This window comes from Alligator sinensis, unplaced genomic scaffold (assembly GCF_000455745.1).
Source record: "Alligator sinensis unplaced genomic scaffold, ASM45574v1 scaffold216_1, whole genome shotgun sequence".
Taxonomy (NCBI): Eukaryota; Metazoa; Chordata; order Crocodylia; family Alligatoridae; genus Alligator; species Alligator sinensis.
This window is the reverse complement of record NW_005841868.1, coordinates 3,131,574-3,149,545: the sequence shown is the minus strand read 5'-3', so window position 1 is coordinate 3,149,545 and position 17,972 is coordinate 3,131,574. Positions and strand designations below refer to the sequence as shown.

Sequence of the window (17,972 nt, the reverse complement as noted above, 5' to 3'; positions counted from 1 at the left end):
AGTTATTCCTTGGCTGACTGGAAAAGAAACAAATGACCACAAGCTTTGGATGATCTTTGTTTACAATAAGTTGGTGACTCCTGCTCATGCATTGAACAAGCTAATCAAAGATACTGAGTCCAGGTGGCCAGCTGGGTTAGCATGGTGTAGGCACACAAGGCAGCAACATCATAAACTTCATGTCCAACCCACTTTGACTGCTCAACCAAAACCACCAGGCTGCAGCAACTGGGAGCACCAGCTTAGAGCAAGCCTTGAACTCATACCTTTGCCACAAACAACCTGGACTACTCTGCCATTGCCTTGAACAAAGCATTAAAGCTCATAGGGGGGGGAATCACAAAAGTTCAGCTAAGCAGCCTGGAGGTCAAGATCCTAGTGAGGCTGTATTCCTTTCCCCACCCAAGCTCATAAAGAGCCTTGCTAAAATAGTGAGCAACCCCCCCCCCCATGCATTCCTTTCACTACAGCAATACATTTATAGTGGGACCACCCTCCTAATAGGACATAGGCACCTGATTTAGAAATTTTGGAAAAAATCTCTCTAGGTGCTCACCTGCATCTTCAGATGCCTACATATCTCCTCATTCCTAGTCCTCCACAACCGTCCTTCATCCCTCCAAGTAGACTGTTTGCATTTACATAGAGTCTTCTCTCTGCTGCTTGGCTCAGCCTGTATCTACCTCCTCCTAGACCCAAGGAAGGGCACTGGATTCCCAAATGTTTGCCCGACTGCTCCTCTGGGCCAGCTCTCCCAGATCAATCACTATAGTTAATCCAGTAAAACATATCACGAAAAATCCAGGCCTAAGTACCTTTGATAACCTGGACTCAGGGATAAGAGTTCTGACTGGAATAGGAGCCAACCATGAGTGGCTGCTAATTGCTGGCCCAACAGCAAAAAACCCTTCCTCTCAACTAAAGACCTTTAATCATTGGGCCATTAGCCCCTCCTGGGCTCCCCATCCTAAATGCTGATTTCAGTAAAGCTATTGATTGGTGTTTTTTACTACTTGATACAATAATAATATATAAAACCCAGTTCTCAGAATCAGGCAAGTAGCAAAAGAAGAAGCATAGTCCAGTGTTTTGAAGAGAGGGCTTGCAGCTAAATCAGTATGTTTGTATTCTGTGCTATGTATTTTCTCCCCAGCTACCTCCTAAAGTCAGCACTTTCAGAAAGCACCACCAGCTACAGGGTCACTGCTATGTGACCCCAACAGCTTGATTTCAGAGGCATGGAGCTGAGAGCTCCCATTGACTTGAATAGCACTCTGTTACCACTGGTTTGTAGGCTCTAGGTGTTTCAAATTGAGCAACCAAACAAACTCTGAGGCATGCAAAATTAACATGTGATTGCAAATATTGGCCTTAACCACTCCATGCCTCAGTGTGCCTGTCGATCAAAAGGGAACAGTAACACCTGTGCACCTTGAGAGTGTTTGGAGATCCTCAGACTCAGGGAGCCAGATGCAGTGACAGGGTGTGCATTTATTGTTTCTCAGGAATGTGTATTTGTTAAGCATAGTAATATTAATTTTGAAAGAGCTGAGCACTCTGACTCCAATCCCAGGAGCGACCAGCATTGTACAAACCAGGGTCCTAAAGCGGGCAGAAGACAGATAAACCACCAGCGAATTTCAACCTTCTTGATGCTACCAGCCTGCTACAGTCTCTTCATATTTTGGTTTACCTATGGGTATCCTGCCTCAATGCTGAGTCTGCTCAGCTTCGCAATCATCCTATACATAGACCAGTTCAAATCTGTGCTCCTGCTATCTTTAGAATCCTCTGAGGATCTGAGGGCAAAGATCTTGCAATCATCAGTGAGAGACTGCAATTTGTAAGGGTTTCTTGAATGTAGTTTCCATGCCTGGGTTCCTTATAGGTTGGCCAGGATAACTCTAGAAGGTGTCCTACTGAGAGACAATGCCACATAAAACATTCCGTTTTCTCCTCCTCAACTTTTAGGATTGCTACTGATGTGTCCATGAAGATAGAGCTGGTGTGACTCCACTGGATTCAATGGGAACTTGGAGTAGCATCTGCAGAGCTCTCTTGTCCTGTCCTGTGGCTGTGGTGGGGACAAGTCACTCAAGATTGCGGGGGGGAATGACTTCATCTGACCTTGGGCAAGACTTGGGAGTGGACACTGCAGCCTCATGTCTGCCCCTACCCTAGTGCTAGAGGAATGACTGCTCAAGGAGGGGGATTGCCAGATGGAGTTGTGCTGCACTGAGGGGCTGATCTGATCCCTCACTGCCAGGCCCCTCGTGTTATTTGCCCTAGTGCAAAGACAGAGCAAAATGTTGCTAAACCAGAAGGGACCCCACCTGGCCAGGGCACCCGACTGGGACTCTTGAGTGTGAGGGGTGCTGCCAGAGGGGAGACAGGTGGGAGGAGCTGTGTGGTGAGGGTCTGCGAGCACCCACTGCTGCCAGCAAATCCTGGGGACGGATTCCCTCTGCCTGCCCGGCCCCTGAGCACGCGCCCGGCAGATCACCATGGGACAGGGTCTGTGCTTTATTTCACAGCACCCCCTTCCAGCAAGTGCCTCATTTGCACTGACCGTACACACATGCAGCAGAGGCCTTGCCGGGCTGGATCAGGCCAGGCGTACAGCCCGACGAACTCCTGGCTCGTGGGCAGCACCAGTGCCCGGGGGATGCAGGAGCCCCGCCTGCCCCCACGCTTGGGCACCCCGGGCCTGGGAGTGTCAGGTTCTGCCTCCCTCCCACGAGAGGAGCAGGGTTTGAACACTTCCCTCCGGAGCTGCAGCCAGGGCCTCCTGCCACCACGGAGCTGCCACTTTGGTGACGTTCCCTGGCTGCGGTGAGAGCCGGTGACATGGCTGAGCCTGGTCCCTGCAGCCCGGAGCCCATCGGTAACAGGACAGGTTTCCCTGCCGAGGCTGGCCCCTGCAGCCTGGCGCTGCCCGGGGGGGAGGCATGAGCCGTGCAGGGGGGAGCTGGCAGGGGAAGGGGAGCTCAGGGCTTGCAGCTGCGGAGGGAATTGGGGCTTGCAGCACCTCCCCGGGTACAGGGACGTGGCACCTGCTGCCCCCAGGGGCGAGCACCTTTGTGCCCCTGGGTACCTGCATGCATTGGCCTGCAGGCTCTTGGGGCTGAGCCTGGCCCCTTTCATCGCCTCCAGGAGATGGGATGAATCAGGCCCAAGGGAAGGAGAGACCCCTGGGAGGGTCTGGTTGCACCGCTGGCGCAGGTGATGAGGCGAGCGGCCCCCCAGCTGCACGGTTTGCACGAGAGGCAAGGCTCCAAGGCAGCCAGTGCCCTGCTAGTGTCAGCGTCTGGCGGGGGCAGGAGGGTGAGGCTGAGCTGCCTGTGACAGGGCTGTCCTGTGGTCACCACTTGCTAGCAGCAGTGACTTTTGTCTGAGCTTTCCGTCTCACAGCTCCAAGTGCCTCCGGGCACTGCCCTGAGCTGATGCCAGCCCACTGCCAGTCCTGGCTCTAGGGATATGGCAGGAGCAGGGGTGGTGATCCTGCCCCTCCGCTCCATACAGAATGGCACGGGGCTTCGGGGCACATGCAGCCTGCCTGTAATTCCCCCACTGATCAGGACCTGGGATCAAATTTCTGGGACCTTGGAAATAGGTACTGCATGCCAGGGTCATGTGCTGGAGCAAAGGGCTGAGAAGGTGCAGTCTCTTGGTACAGAGCAGCCTGCGCAGAGCCAGGGGGCGGCCTGGCAGGGCTGAGGTTCCCTGCTTCCAGGTGTTTTGGGCTGCAGGGGACCAGGTGCAGGCAGGCCCCTCTGCCCCTCTGTGTATTGAACCCTGGGGTACAGCCTGGCAGGGACCAACCTCATCTCACTGGGCAGAGGCCTGGTGTAGGCCCCCTTGCTGCACTGGTTTGGGTGTTAGGGGATGAATTCCCTCCTTCTCCTCACAGCTGATCCCAGAGTGCTGAGATCTCCGAAGCCTGGGACTGCTCTGCTTGCCTTACAGAGGCCTCTGAAGCCCAGAATCTCTCCAAGGATGACCATGGCATAAATGTCTCTGCTCCATCAATGTGATGCTGATCAGAAGACCCCTTTCATTGAGGTGGGGGCTGGAGCCCCCACCTTTTGCCTCTGTTACCTTAATGCTGCTTCTCTGCTTCTTGTGGCTGGCGGGGGTTTGCGAGAGTCTCTCCCTGAAACCAGCCCTGCTGCTCCAACACTTCCAAGGTGGGTACCTGCCAGCTCTGGCTTCCTCCTCCTCCCCCACCTCTCCTCTCTGTCATAGCCTAGCCTGGATCCAGAGCTCCAGATCTTGATCAGCCTGGACACTTAACCTATCCCTGGCAACTGGCTGAGGAAGATCAGAATGAGAATCCTACGGGGAAGAGAGGAGATTGTGAGGGACTGGAGAGTTGTACTGGGGAGAGATTGGGGTGAATGAGACAAGCGGATGGAGAACAGGATGGGGTGGGAAGCTTTGTTGCCAGGGGTGTCGAGTTCTCCCTGCTCCTTTCTCCTCTACCTGAGCTTTCTAGGCTCACTGTGGTGGCCTTCCAACTAGGTGGATGCTTCCTGGTCCATGGCCTCATTCCCATTCCTAATAGCCGTGCCACTATTTTACTTGGCCCTGTGTGAGCAGCCTCAACAGGGAGGCCAAGGGTTAGGAAGACTGTGAGCTCCCTGTCAGATGACAGGAGGTAGAAACACATCCTCCTAGTATGCACATGCTTAGGAAATGGCCTGGGATAGGCTATAAGGGGCTTTGCACCTGGTATCACATGCTGTTCTTGGGGGACAGGGAACGGGACAGAACTGGTTGGCTCAGCTCTAGGTCACAGTTGCTAACAGTGAATGCTGTGAGCTGGAGGGTGCCTGGATGCCTGTGTTAACATGCCACCCTTTGCTTTCTTCCCCAGTGTATCGCCTGGTGACCTACTGCCTGTGCCACACAGACCCGTCCCTCCTACTCCTCAACCTCCTACTCTTTCCACTGCTGGCCTGGCCTCAGGAGCGGTACCAGGGCACCCTGCGCTACCTCCATGCTGCCCTGCTCAGTGCCTTCGCCTCTGCCCTGGTCTACCTCATCCTGGTGGGACTCTGGGCAGCTCACCCAGGCCCTGCCTGCAGTTACACTCCAGTCCACCTGGCCATGCTGGGGCGACACCAGGCATGGAGGACACGAGTGAGGGGCTGGGGACAGGTGGCTATGGCGGCACTGCCTTTGCTGCTTCTGGTGGTAAGCCAGCTTCTTCTCCCTGGATCACCATGGCTTCTGCACCTGAGTGGTGCTGTGGTGGGGCTGGCCTGTATCCTGTGTCTTATGGTTAGGGAGTTCATGGCATCCGCTCACTCCTGCTACTGATAGGACCCTGAAGCAGCGGTGGGGGCAAGGGTGCAGGTCTCATAGGATGTCCTATGAGCCAGTGGGACCTGTTGGCTTCTGGGGTGAGTTTGTGAGGGAAGGAAACGAGGCCTGTGATTCCAGCCTCAGGGAAAAATCCTGCCTGGCCATTACTAGATGAGGCTTCGTGGGTCCCCTCCCCTACCAGATTTGTGGTTTTAGCAGAGGTAGCCCACACAATAGCCTGTGGGACAAAGTCAGCAGGGGAGTGAATTAGGATGTTAGATATAATCAGGATGCAGCAGAGAAGCAGTGTCCCTCACAGTGACCAGGCATCTTGGGGTTTGCCAAGAGGCTGCAATCTACCTGCCATGGGGGCAGCAGGAGAGTGGCCAGGGGCAACAAAGGCAAAGCAGGCCTCTGCCCTCTCCCTCCAGGCTCGTGGCTGTAGACAGCACTGGCTGCCTTCAGGAATCTTCAGTGAGGAGGACAAGAAACTTGGGGCCATCTTCCTCCAGGCTTGAGGCAGGTCTGGCTCTGCTGGAGTTGATGAGGATCTGTGCTGGTAAATTCAGCCACAATTTGGCTCTTTCTTCTCTTCTTTGGAATGCAACTACTGGAGAAAACAGACACCTCTGAAGGAAACCCCCAGTGTGGTGGTGTCCAGCCAGAAGCTAGTAAGCAACAGGCTTCTTGTAGCCCAGAAAATTACAGTGAAAACTGGCATTGGCAGAGAGAGCAAGTAATTTGCTCAGTGTTGTTACCCGTGGGCCGGTGGAGGTTGGGGGCCTCTGACCTGGAGTCACAGAGTTGATGATTTGTCCAGCTCTAGAGAAGGGACCTCTCTGAGTGGTCTTGGAGCTGCTCAGGCTGGCAGTGACTGCAAGCCCTGACCATCCCATGGCGTTTTAGTGGTCTGGGTGACAGGAGCTTGTTGAGTCTCAGTTCAACTCTAGTGGCCAAGTGATCCACTGCATAGGAACCACCATGACCACAGTGAGCCTCCTCCTTCCAGGGCAGGTGAGGTGAGGCCTGCTGGGGGTTGGGAAGTTGGCACTGGTGGTACTTTGGTATTGATAAAGGGAGCAATATATGCCTGGCAGCTCCTAGGTTCTTGGTGATCTGGCCAGAGCTTCTGCCCTTTGTCATCATTACCCCAAGGGCCACTTGTTAGAGTGGAGTGCCTGGTGCCCAGTGCATGGCTTCAGCATTCCCCTATCCAAATCCTTTGGGGGCTTTCCCCTGCCTTGTGCTCTGGAGACCCCAAGTACTGTTATTAAGAACCTGAGGGCTTCCTCTCACTCAGCTGAAGTGGGAGCAGGTCCTCAGTGGCAGAAGTGTGTCCTGCAGAGACTGCAGATCTCTTTGTGTATTGTGGTAGTATGATGCATGCTGGGACCTGAATGCCCGATGGCAGGGTAAAGTGCTTGGCCCCCTGCATTGAAGATGAGCACAGCAGCAGGGAACACTGAGGTACTTCTGGCCTGGCCCTGGGGTTAGCTGGCTCCTGACTAGCCATAAAATTAGGGAATCCTGGCCCTGGGTCGGTCAGGCAGGGGGCATTTTCCTTGACCCAAGGAACTACTGGCAGATTGGTCTGGAGCCTTCTCACGCCTGGAGCTGTCAGAGAGGCACCTGGAAGCACTGCAGGATGCTGTGGTTTGCCGGGTTCTGGCACGAAGGGGCTTCATCCGCTTCATCCTGTCCCCAGGTCAGGGGATCCTTCCCATGAGCAACTTGGGCAGCAGCAGAGACAGGTAAGGGAGGCAGCCCAGCACTGGTTGGGATTCACCCTGCTCCCAGGGAGAGGCTGTCTGCTCACAACCCAGGTCTCTTCCCCCTGCCCCAGCCTGGCCTGGTGCCCCGTGGTTACTGTGGTATCTGGTGGTAAGTTACTCCGTGGGCTTGCCCCAGAGTACCATGGAGTATTATGTCAGTTCTCCTGTTCCCCAGGCTGGCTGGCGGGGAAGACTGGCCTTGGGTTCACTCACTAGCAGCCCCTCTAACCTGGGACTGAATGGCAAGAAACTTGCCTAGCTGGGCAGTGGGGGCCCTGGTGGGCAGGAAGGGGTGGGGGATTGACTGGGAACCTGAGCTCCCAGGCATGGGGGGTCTCTTGGTTCAGTGCCGTAGGGTCTGGCTGCTACATGTCCCACACTGCACCTGCTCCACCCCAGTTAGATGGTCAGATCCCCATCTCCTGCCCTTTAGAGCTAGGGGTGCACTTTGTGGGTGGGACCACGCCACACCTATCCTACCTCCCTTCTCTGTGGGCTGCCCCAATTTGCTTGAACTCCCCTATAAGACCCTCTTTTTTCTCTTTTGACTTTCAGCTCTCCAGGACCCTCTGTCTCCCCAGCCTGGCAGCTTTACCCAGGGAGCCCTTTGGATCAGTCAACTGCAGCCCCTGGTCCTCCTCGGGCTACTGAATGGCCCAGGGTCTGGCAGGACTCCAGGCTGCTGCATACCTCTGTCCCCTTGTCTCACTTCCTAGACCTCTACAGGTTGCCTCCCCCATGGGTTGTCCCCATCCAGCATCCCCAGGCATCAGTGGGAGAGGCTCTGCTGGATGAACAGATGCTGCAGGCCGGGATCCAGGCCTCCCTGCAAGACACCGGCCTCGAGGCTGCCATGGGTGAAGTGAAGCTTTCCAAATCCTCCGTCTCCTCCCTCCGGTAAGGGGATGGGTCTGAAGGGACAAAGATGGAGGGGAGGCATCCCCCGGTGACAGGTGACGCTTTATTTATACGGCTTCTAAGCCGGACCCCAGGGGGGAGGGTGGGCCTGGTCTGTGGTTTCCTCATTGGTCTTGAGCACATGGCGTGGGTTGCCTGGGCCACCTACTCCCTCCTAGCTGTACATGGCTAAGGGGCACACCATGGCTTGTTCATACCCCATGGCTCCCCACTATTAAAGAGATGGAGAGTGAAACTCTTCTGTTGCCAGCCTGTCCTTGGTCCTTACCTTGTGACTGACAGAGTGGCATAGCACATGGGGAAATACAGCCCATAAAGTACATGAAGGGCAAGGGTCTGCTGCCTGTTCCCTTGTATGTCTAGCTGGCATGGGCAGGTTCTGTGGGCAGTCTGGGCATCTCACCGCAAACCCAAGGCCTGTCCAAGTCAACCAGCCTCTCCTGGGGTGGAAACTCTCACAAGGACTCCCATGCTGACCCCCCTCTCCCTCTCACCCCTTCTTGCCCCAGGCTGCAGCAGCTGGAGAGAATGGGCTTCCAGACGGAGGAGGCAGTGGTGGCACTGGCAGCCACGGGCCGCGTGGAAGGGGCTGTCTCACTACTTGTTGGAGGCCAAGTTGGGGATGAGGCCACGGTGATGTCAGAGAACAGGCTGGCTCACCATGAGCCTCTGCAACCCACAGCTCACCATCACACCATGGAATAAGGGTCACAAGTGACAGAATGAAATGTTACCAATGAGAGGCAATGGGGTTACAGATCACTGAGAATGGGGGGAAGGAGGGAGGCAGAGCCCATGAGTGGAAGCACTGACCCCTTTGCTATAAGGACCCCTCCACTCCAAACCATGGACCTCTGGAAGGGTCATTTGCAGACCTCAGTGGGGCATAGCTCAGTGAGAGGATGGGAAGCATGAGCTTGCATGGTGGGGAGGGATGTGGCAGGGCGTCAGTGTCAGGGCACTGAGTGGCAGATCGATTGCAAGGCTGAGACACTACTCAGATTGTGTCAGGGTGTCACCATACGGTGGGGTCTTTCAGCAGCCCCTTGCCTCCTCTCCCCACTGTCCCTCCATGCTCCATCCTCTTGTTTTCTGTCATACACCTTCCTCACTGGGCCTTGTTAAGTGATGCTAGAATTTGATTGCCCATTGACCCAAGTGAGCACATGCTGGCTGAGGCATGTTTGGATGTTCCTGTAACTTGTTCCAAGCCAGATCCAGGGCTCAGCTCCTGGAGCAAGTGTTCAAGAAAGGCCATGTGAGCAGGGAAAATGTATTTGCTAACCAGTGATTCACTAGAGTGAAATGTAGATGCATTTTGAGGCAAGAGGGTGAAGGGCAGAGCTGAACACCAGAGTTGTGAGACCACATAGATATTGCTTTCATCCTGGTGCCATTTGTAAGGGAGGCTGGAACACAGGTGAGATCTATGCATGGGTTCTCCAAAGTCTCACCTACCGTGCGTGATCATGTGTGGTTTAAATTGCCATGTGTGGCCCCACAGCTGCTGTCTTATTGTTCCTGGAAGTCCCACAGTGAAATATAACCCAAAGTTCTGAGAATCCAAAACCTCTGTAACCGCAGCTGCCACAAGCTGGCACCATGCCTAGGCAACATGTGGGGAGGGCGAGCTGAGGGAAAGCATCCCCCTGGTTCCATGGTCCAGGGTGCCTTTACTCTGTGGAGTCTTCAAGCCACCCCCATCTGGAGTGACATTCCTGGGTCTGAGTCAGCAAACCCTGTCTCAGGGCACTTACTTGGATGTGATGGGAACTCCACCCATGTCAAGCCAATCTGTGGAGCCATCCAGCTAAACCTCACTGCTATTTCTAGGAGCAATAAAGTTTCCACAAGCTCCAAAGAGCTTGCTTGCTCTGGTTGTTTCTTATCATGCTCCTTCAGGCTCTGCCAGTGTCCTCCCTGAGCTGGCACATCTTCTCTAAGTGCTGATGGATTGATCCTTTGCAATATACTGGCCTGCTGCATGCTGGAGAGCATTGGCGGTGGCTTGTGTCTGGCAGGGGGAGGGGAAGCAAGTGAGAGAGCAAGACTCTCTGGATCAGTGGTTTTCGACCTTTTTTTCATTTGCAGACTGGCTTGCAATGAGCCCTGCAGTCTGGATCTGGCCTGGAGCATGGGGTGAGTTTGACTCCCCTGGGTTGCAAGGTGCTCAGAGCTCCTGGCTTCCCACCCCTGGCTCTCAGCTCTACTCTGTGTGAATGCAAACAGACCCCTGGGCTAGCAGGCATCAGTGAGATGTTTTAATGACCATAATACATGACTGGTTCCCAGAGTGGCCAGGGTTACAAGCATATGTGATACAATAGCAGGGGCTCTCCCCAGCTGCTTGTGCACTCGGCTCCTTTGTTCACGAGGTTGGGCAGGGGGAGGGGAGCGGTAGCAGGCATTACTGGCTGTCAGATTTGTATGGACCAGCCCATTAATAACTGGAGCTGCCCCTACTCCTGGCTCCTCTGTTTGTTGCAAGCCCTGCTTCCCTTCTACAGCCAGCTGGATCAGTGAGCAGTGTTGAGGGCCTGTGGGGTGGTGCTGGGAGTTGGAAGTGGGGTTGGACTGTGGATGGGGTTGTGCCCCCCTTCCACCTTCTTCCTTGCCCTGCTCTCCAGATGCTGGATGCAGAGGTGAAGTTCCCTTATCCATCAATGAGGCAGGACAGGAAGGGAGCCAAGACCCCTTGTGCCCCTTTCCAGCCAGGCAACTACCCCCTTGGTGATGCTTTCACTCCTAGATGGGAGATCCTTCAACTTGGGCTGGGGATGCTGCCTCATGGGCGGTCATGTTAGACCTTCACCTGCTCTGCCTCTGGTTGGATGAAGCAAAGCTGCACCACAGTGCAGGAAAGGGATATGGCAGTTTGAGCACTGGGCAAAAGCTTTAGGTGGTGGCAGGTGTGAGCCAGTATGTTAGAGAGTGCAGAGGACACAGCATGGTTTGTCACCATCATACCTCCATGACTGGGGCAGCCAAGGGGGCCTGGGGCCTGGGTCAAAGTCATGGACCCATGTAGCTTGGGAGAGTCAAAGGCATGGAGAGTCCCACAGTTCTCCCATGCCTGAGGCATGGAGCACCAAAGTGACAGGCAGGCAGCTGAGCTCCACTCCAGCATTGCCTTGCTGCTTTGGTTTTCAGTGGGTAGTGCTGGCCTCCTGCTGGGACAGGTTGGACCACCCGTGGTGATCAGAGATTGCCTTGCTGGGCTGCAGAGTCCCAACCAGATGGGCAGGCCCTGGCTGGCAGGAAAGGGGGTAAGTTCAGTGTAGCTGCCCTGACCTTGCACTCACCAGTAAAAACTAGGCTTCACGGGAGAGAAATGATTGCCTTAGGGCAAGAGCAGGCAAATATTTTGGGCAGAGGGCTGTTCACTGAGTTTCGGCAAGCCATCGTGGGCCACATGACAGGCAGCCCAGGGCAGATTAATATTAATTTTCTAAATTTGTAGGGGGCCCGCGGGCCGGATAGAATGGCCTGGCGGGCTGCATCCAGCCCCCAGGCCGCATTTTACCCACCCCTGCCTTAGGGCCTGGTGAGGGTGGAAGCAAGGCAGCGATCCCCCTAGCCACCAACGTAGTAGAAGCAGAGCTAGGAGGCCTGGAGGAGGGGCAGTGCAAACCATCCAGGGACTCAGGGACAAGGTGGGAATGGGATTGCCTTCCTCTTGGCCCCAGGAGACAGGGAAGCAGCAACAAACTATAGGCCAAAGCACCAAGGTCATCCCCCAAGTGCAGAGTCATCTAGAGACGTCTGCCCCAGAGGTTAGCACCAAAGATCACGAGTCCCCCCTTCAGGACAGGGAGGGGAGTGCGGGAGTGGGCCGGGGCTCTGAAGACATCGGGATGAGCAGAATGGGGGCGCGTTCATACACATATAACGCTGGATACAGGCCTCTTGAAAAATGAAAAACAAATAAATACAGAGTGGTGCTGCCATCGGCTCCCAAGCACCCTCCCTGGCTGCAGCCCCGGGGGGCCCCAATCACGTGGGCTGGCTTGGGATCCTGGGATGGCCCCTCATGTGCTTCCTCATGTGACAGTCCAGAGTGACGTGGAGGGATGGGGGGAGGCAGGCTCATAGAGAGGCCGTGGTGCTGGGGGCAATTGCTCCCTCTTGCGCTCCGCCGGCCAGGGCCACGCCTCTTCACTGCCTCTCATCCTGGCCCTTCTGGGACAGCTGGCGGGAGATGATCCGGTAGGCCGCCAGTCCGCTGCGCTTGCCTCGGTAGAAGTTGGGGGTGCTAGTGGTGAAGGGGCCAGCTCCTGACCCTGGGTCTGGTTCTAGCAGTGAAGGGAAGAAAAGCAGAGTCAAACCCTGGGGCTTCCCCACTGTGAGGCACACCCAGGAAGATGCTGGGAGATCGCAGGGTGTTATCTTGGCAAGGTGGGGTGGTTCTGTGTACAGCTACCACCCAGCAGCTTATCATCCCTGGTGCAATGCCAGCGCACTTGCTTCCATCTGGCACTGGAAGACACAGCCTGGTCTGCTGCTATTTGCCCAGGTTTTGCTGGTTGTTGAGAGCAGATGTCAAGGACCTACAGAGTTTGGAATCAGATCATAAGATACCCCAAGCCTGAAGTCTGGGCCTGCCCTGGTCTCAGGGACAGCAGGGCACATTCACAACGGGCCCAGGCTTGGCTGAACAGTTGGTGGGCATTGCTGCAGCCTTGCCTGGGTGAGAACAGTAGGCTCGTGTGATTTAGTCCGATGGCTCAGGAAGGCTGCAGGGAGGGGCTGGTCCGTCATGTACCCTATTATGGGAATTTAGGTCCTGGTGACCTGCTTGCCTCTGGATAATGGGTAATGTTCTGATATCACAGGGACCAAGGAAGTGAAAGGTTCATTGGGGGAGGAGATTTGAATCTGACTCTTACAGTTGCTGGTCTGAATTTCTAGATGCTTATGGAACAAAACTGTGCTTATTAAGGATTCAACAGCCTGTCACACCTGTCTTTAAGTACAGGTGCAAAAAGCTCAAAATGTATGTACATGTCACCTAAGGAGACATAGGGATTACAGTTCTCATGAAAGGGATTGTAACAGACTGGGTGTGGGATGATGACCCTTACTGCTAACTGAGACCATGCAAAATGGCTAAAAGCTACAGCTCTGGTTCAAGCCTAAGTTACCCAGCTCTATAATGCCATACACTGAATGCAAGGAAACTCCCCCTGGCAGCAGACTACTCTGGCCTGTATTTCACAGAAGGCACTCTTATGGTCCCTTCTGGTCTTAAAATCTCTGCAGTCCTGATACTGCTAAGAGAAAAGCAGTCAGGGGAGGAAAATGCCTTTGCTTCCTTATCCATCACAAAGCAGGGCCACAGACCATCAGACATATTACTTTCCCTCTATTGCTCACTTTTGAATGCCAAGTCCAATAAAGATCAGCACTCAGGGCTTCCAGGCTAAGTGAGGACAGCTCTGCATTCCTAACTTGCTCAGGGCCCTCTAAGACTACAAACAGTTTTACAATCCAATTCCCTTCCCACTGTTCATATGCTTTGTTCACATCTTTTTCCCTTGGCCTTGCACTCAGGACAGGCAATTTCATATTGCCCCTCACTTCTACTTCCTGGCTGTCAGAGGCCACCTCTGAGCTGATGCTGCCTTGCACCATGTGTGTTCAGTGAGAGTGTAAGGCTCAGCTGGTTTATTGCACGCCCCCCCTCCCGCCCCCCCTTCTCCCCAGACAGGTGATTTATGCCTGTGCTGAGATAAAGGAGTCAAGGGCAGCTCTCCCCTGTGGTCACTGCTTGTAGGTAGAGGATAGGAGACCAACAAAGAACATTTCTATAGCAAGAGACTAAAGAAAGCCTTGAGCCCCATCAAGTCCCCAAGACATGAAGGGGGTTTCCTGATCTAGGTAGCAAGTGCCCAGGCTCTAGCCTTCATGCCTGTCACTAAGGGCTGTTCATACAGCTGGGCTCAGCCCACAGCTGCCATTTAGAATGGTATCTGGTGCACTGTCTTTGTAAAGAGCACAGAGAGGGGGTTGTTAATGAGGGTGGGAGGTTGCATCCTGCTCCTACAGAACTCCTGGGGGGTTGGCGAGATTTGGCAGGAACCAGCCCTGCTCTCAGAACTTGCTAACTCTGAGGCTGGTTAAGCAACAGATCACTTAAAATCTGCCTCACTGGAAGTGCAGGATAGATAATCACTTGTCTGTGATAGTTTAAACAGGGACAAGCTTGCCTTGAGCAAAGGGGTGACCCCTGGAGGTCCCTTCCAGACAGGTCTTGTTGGGATTCAGGAAGCTCCTGACACTGTGGGGTCTGCCATTTGCCATCACCACATTAATTCTCTGCACCTGCGATTTCCCAGTCTCCCTGGCCCCAGGCATGTAACACATGTCACACAAGGCTGTGACCAGCGCATCCCATGTCCCCTCTCTAGATCCATCTGTCACAGGCTCTCTCCAGGAGAGAGGAAGGCAACTCCCTCCCTCCCAAGCAAGTCAGGAACGGTTGATGCCACGGACTGGTCTGATCACGAGAGGACGAGGCCCCTATGCAGGGATGTAAGAGATTCCTACGCAAACCTGCCCGTGCTAAGGATGCCCCAGTCCATGCTCTGTGTCCTCTACCTCAGCCCCCACCACAGCTGGCAGTTACGAGACAGGAAGGGTTGTATCAGCACCTAACTGGAATCCCAACCATCTGGCTCCAAAGGGCTTGCAAAACACAGAGGAGTTGTCATCCACAGACTTGGCATGCAAAAGGGGGAACCCGCGGATACAACGGGGGTCCCCAACACAGGCTGGCTCCAAGCGGCCCACTGACTCAGCGAGCCCAGCTCACACGGTTAATGAATCATGCTGAGGAAGAACAGAGAGTAGGAAAAGTTGAGCCTCTTGTTACCTGGCCAGATGATGGCTTCCAGCAAGGTGACCCTTCTAGCCAGGAGCTCCAGCTGGGCCTGCTGCTGTAGGAAGGTTTGTAAGCTAATGGCCTAGTGGAGATTGAGAAGAGCACAGAGTGCGAATTCATTCACCCTCGATGGGGGAAGGGAAAGATAGGGAGGATCCGTCACTGTGGGCTGAGCTGGGGAACCAGGACACCAGCTTGGAAAAGTGTGAGACAGGGGACGTGATGTGGGGAACAAGGGTTGTAAAGGACACAGAGACAGGATCCAGGCTGCTCTGAGCTAACGTGGCAACTGATGCTCAGTGCCCTGTGGAGGATGGGCGCGGGGCTGGTCAGCGAGCAGGAAGCACATGCTGTCCCATCTCCTTGCTTGCTGGGATTTCAGGGAATCAGGACGAGGCACAGCCCATGACAGTGCACACACAACTCGGGGCTGGGGGCTGAGGTCAGATAGCTCTCTGGGAGGGCAGACAGAGCCTATCGCCCAGCACCCACTGAACTCAAAGACCAGATGGGGTAGAGGGAAACCTTCTTCTCTCCTCAGCTCTGGCTCCATCCCCACTGAACAGGATTGGGGAAATCACTCTGGGTCCCTCTCTAATGCTCCTAGAGCCATCTGCTCAACCTGCCTCCTCTTGCTGGTGAGCTGCCTCCTCTGCAGTCCTGAGCAGAACAGTGTCTCTGTTCAAGTCTCTCCTAATCAGACGGGCTTCCTTTGGCTCCCCTCCCTCTGCTTGCTCCAACTCACTGCTCAAAGTGCTGGTGGGTGCGGGGAAGTGCGACACAAAGCAAAGGATTCTGGCATGGCAGGAGGCAGCTCCTTTGAAATCACCCCATTTATGAGTGCAGGACACCTGGCTTGGGGGCCAAGTCCAAGCAGGTTTTTACAGTACCAAGTCAGAGGCACTTCCCTTTCCTGCTGCTCAGGAGAAGTTATTGAGATTTGCATGGAGCGAAGACCCCTTGAAGTCTTCTTCATTCTGAGTGTGTACAGCACTACACCAGGAAGGCCTGATCCCCTTTTGGGTCCTCAGCAGCTGCCATAATACCAACACCAGTCATCATAAGGGAATGGGGAATCTGAATTGACCATCCTTTTCTCCTGTTGCCACCAGAGGGTGCCCTCCAACCGCAAGTGGCTCCTACCAAAGCCAGTCTCTTGCCTGTCCAGAGCAGGCCCCTTCTCTCCATTGGGAGCTGCACTCAAGTCCTGCAGGGCTGAATCGGGCCCCTGGGTCTGGATGAATCCAAGCAGCTGTCTCCCTGCCCTGCTCCCCACTGGTTTAACTGCCCCCTGTTCTGTGAAGTCAGTGCCTGAGCGGGGGCAGGGGGAGGTATATCATCTCTTGGCCATTTTTTGGGTGTCCTGGTTCCCTAGACCCTCCCCCAGGTCGGAGGGAGAAGGGTGGGGGGATGGATTGGGGGTGGGGGTTCCTCTGGCAGCTCTATGACATCAGCAGGAGAAAGGCTGCTGTGATGTCATCAGAGCCTGGCTTCACATGGTTGACCTATGACCTGTTGAACTGGGATGATGTCATTGCAGGGAAGAGCTCCCCCCCTCCTCCCTACCCGCACACACCTGAGGCCAGTCCCCAGGACAGATGCAGAGGGCTGGAAACCCACCAGCTGCCAAAAGCAAACAGGCCAGACTGCCCAGGGGGAGAGATCAACTCAGGAGCCAGGGGCTCACAGGCCATGGGGCCAAGCAGCCCCAGCCTCTGTCTGACCGCAGGCCCCCACCCTGCCCTCCCCTGGGGCTGAGCAGGATAGGGAGGGAAGCCTGGAGCACTGTTTGCTCGGGGGCAGCGTGGGGGCCCTTCCAGACCTCTGCATGAGCTGCCCCTAGCCAGCCCCAGCCCCACACCTGCAGCCTGGGATTCTGTCCTTCTGTCTGTCTCTACTCACCATAAAGCCCAATCATTGTTTCCAAGATTAAAACCCTCTCAGCTAAAATCTTCAAAGCCTCTCGGAGCTGGTGTAACCCCTCCCCCTGTGGATGAAAGAGACAGATACAGCCGTGAAGGGTACGCGTGGGGCCGGGGCATGGGGGCCCGCTGGCCTGGGTCAGCCCTCTGACCCCACAGCCTCCAGGAAAAGGGTGGGGGGCCCAGAGAGGGGTGGTCCGTCCTCTCCAGGGGGCACTTTGTTAACAAAGCCCCCCATTTGGCCCGCATTAACAGGCATGCACACACAACACTTCAGGGAGGGAGGGGAGAGGGCACTGTCCAGCATCCACCACGCACAGCTCATGCTGGTGGGGAAGGAGGAGCCAGGCCAGCCCGGAGCATGCACCCCACATTCAGCAGCAGCATGGGCCTGGCTGGGTCCTGTCCCAGCCGTTTCACCCTGCCTCTGATCCAGCCTCCTCCAGCTTCTGAGCCCCTGGGACCTCCACCCTTCAGATCGCCCCAACTACTGCCCTTGGTTGCAGTTCCTCAGATGGGATAACGGGGCCTGCAGTGCTCAGGGCAGCCTACAGGGGTTGCCACTGGGCCACACGTGGCTGTCTCGAGTGCCCCCCCCCGCCCCAAGCAGGTAAGAATTCCTAGGTTTGTCCCCCCCATGCAGGGAACACAGCCAGGCCAGCGTACAGGATTTATGAGCCTCAAGTCTGCCACCTCGCCCCCGGCACCTCTCAGGGCTCAGTCTCCCTTTCCAGCTGGGAGCTACCCATCCCTCACAGTGGCCTTTTCAATACAAAAGGGATTCAGCTCCGAAGCCGCTGAGCACAGACAGCCCCAGGGTTGTCTCAGGGTCTCCAGCTTCCACTCTGAGCTGCCCAGAGGTCTGCATGAGGCCTCCTAGGCACAGATTCTCGCAGAGGCTCCTGAATGGGCCTATTTCCCTATACTCTGCTCTCTGTACATCCTTTCACAGCATCTGATGAAGTGAGCTTCATCTCACAAAAGCTTGTGCTATATCTAGCTATCTATCTTGGTTAGTCTATAAGGTGCAAATCTTCCTGCTTTCTGCTCAGTGCTACCTCCACTGCCTGGTGGGGAAAGAATCGGAGCTGTGCCTCTGAGAAAGGAATGGCACAACCCTACACCTCTCAGCAGTGCCCATGGAGGTGCTGGGGGTGGCTCTACGGAGGGCTC

At 55.2% G+C, this 17,972-nt stretch overlaps 2 protein-coding genes across 3 annotated transcripts in view; one reads left to right on the top strand and one right to left on the bottom strand.

Moving 5' to 3' along the window:
• Positions 1-2,685: 2,685 nt before the first annotated feature.
• RHBDD3 (rhomboid domain containing 3) lies at positions 2,686-9,860 on the top strand. 2 transcript variants are annotated; one of them, XR_003092042.1, is made up of 6 exons: positions 2,686-2,884; positions 3,911-4,187; positions 4,877-5,266; positions 6,893-7,058; positions 7,635-8,032; positions 8,507-8,620. XR_003092042.1 is itself a non-coding variant. In XM_014526189.2 (6 exons), exons 2-6 carry the CDS (start codon positions 4,034-4,036, stop codon positions 8,700-8,702), a joined length of 1,248 nt encoding a protein of 415 aa, XP_014381675.1. In that variant the 5' UTR covers positions 2,689-2,884; positions 3,911-4,033; the 3' UTR covers positions 8,703-9,860. The 2 variants fall into 2 exon arrangements, 1 of the variants encoding a protein (XP_014381675.1); XM_014526189.2 differs by having other exon boundaries at positions 2,689-2,884; positions 7,635-7,976; positions 8,507-9,860.
• Positions 9,861-10,244: 384 nt separating this feature from the next.
• The window catches only part of EMID1 (EMI domain containing 1), a 54,111-nt gene continuing 46,383 nt past the window's right edge, over positions 10,245-17,972 (bottom strand). Inside the window, exons 15-16 of the mRNA XM_006016852.3 lie at positions 14,869-14,959; positions 10,245-12,289 (exon numbers count right to left, since the gene is read on the bottom strand). Of these exons, the coding sequence (XP_006016914.1) occupies positions 12,153-12,289; positions 14,869-14,959 (228 nt within the window). The 3' untranslated portion in view covers positions 10,245-12,152. The remainder of the gene's footprint in view (positions 12,290-14,868; positions 14,960-17,972) is intronic.

What these genes read in the sequence shown, in the direction of transcription:
- RHBDD3 (XM_014526189.2), top strand. Translation starts at nt 4,034, where the DNA reads ATGCTGATCAGAAGACCCCTTTCATTGAGGTGGGGGCTGGAGCCCCCA. An exon ending in TGCTGTGGTGGGGCTGGCCT is followed by an intron (nt 5,267 to 6,892) that starts GTATCCTGTGTC and finishes AACTACTGGCAG; the next exon opens with ATTGGTCTGGAGCCTTCTCA. An exon ending in TCCTCCGTCTCCTCCCTCCG is followed by an intron (nt 7,977 to 8,506) that starts GTAAGGGGATGG and finishes TTCTTGCCCCAG; the next exon opens with GCTGCAGCAGCTGGAGAGAA.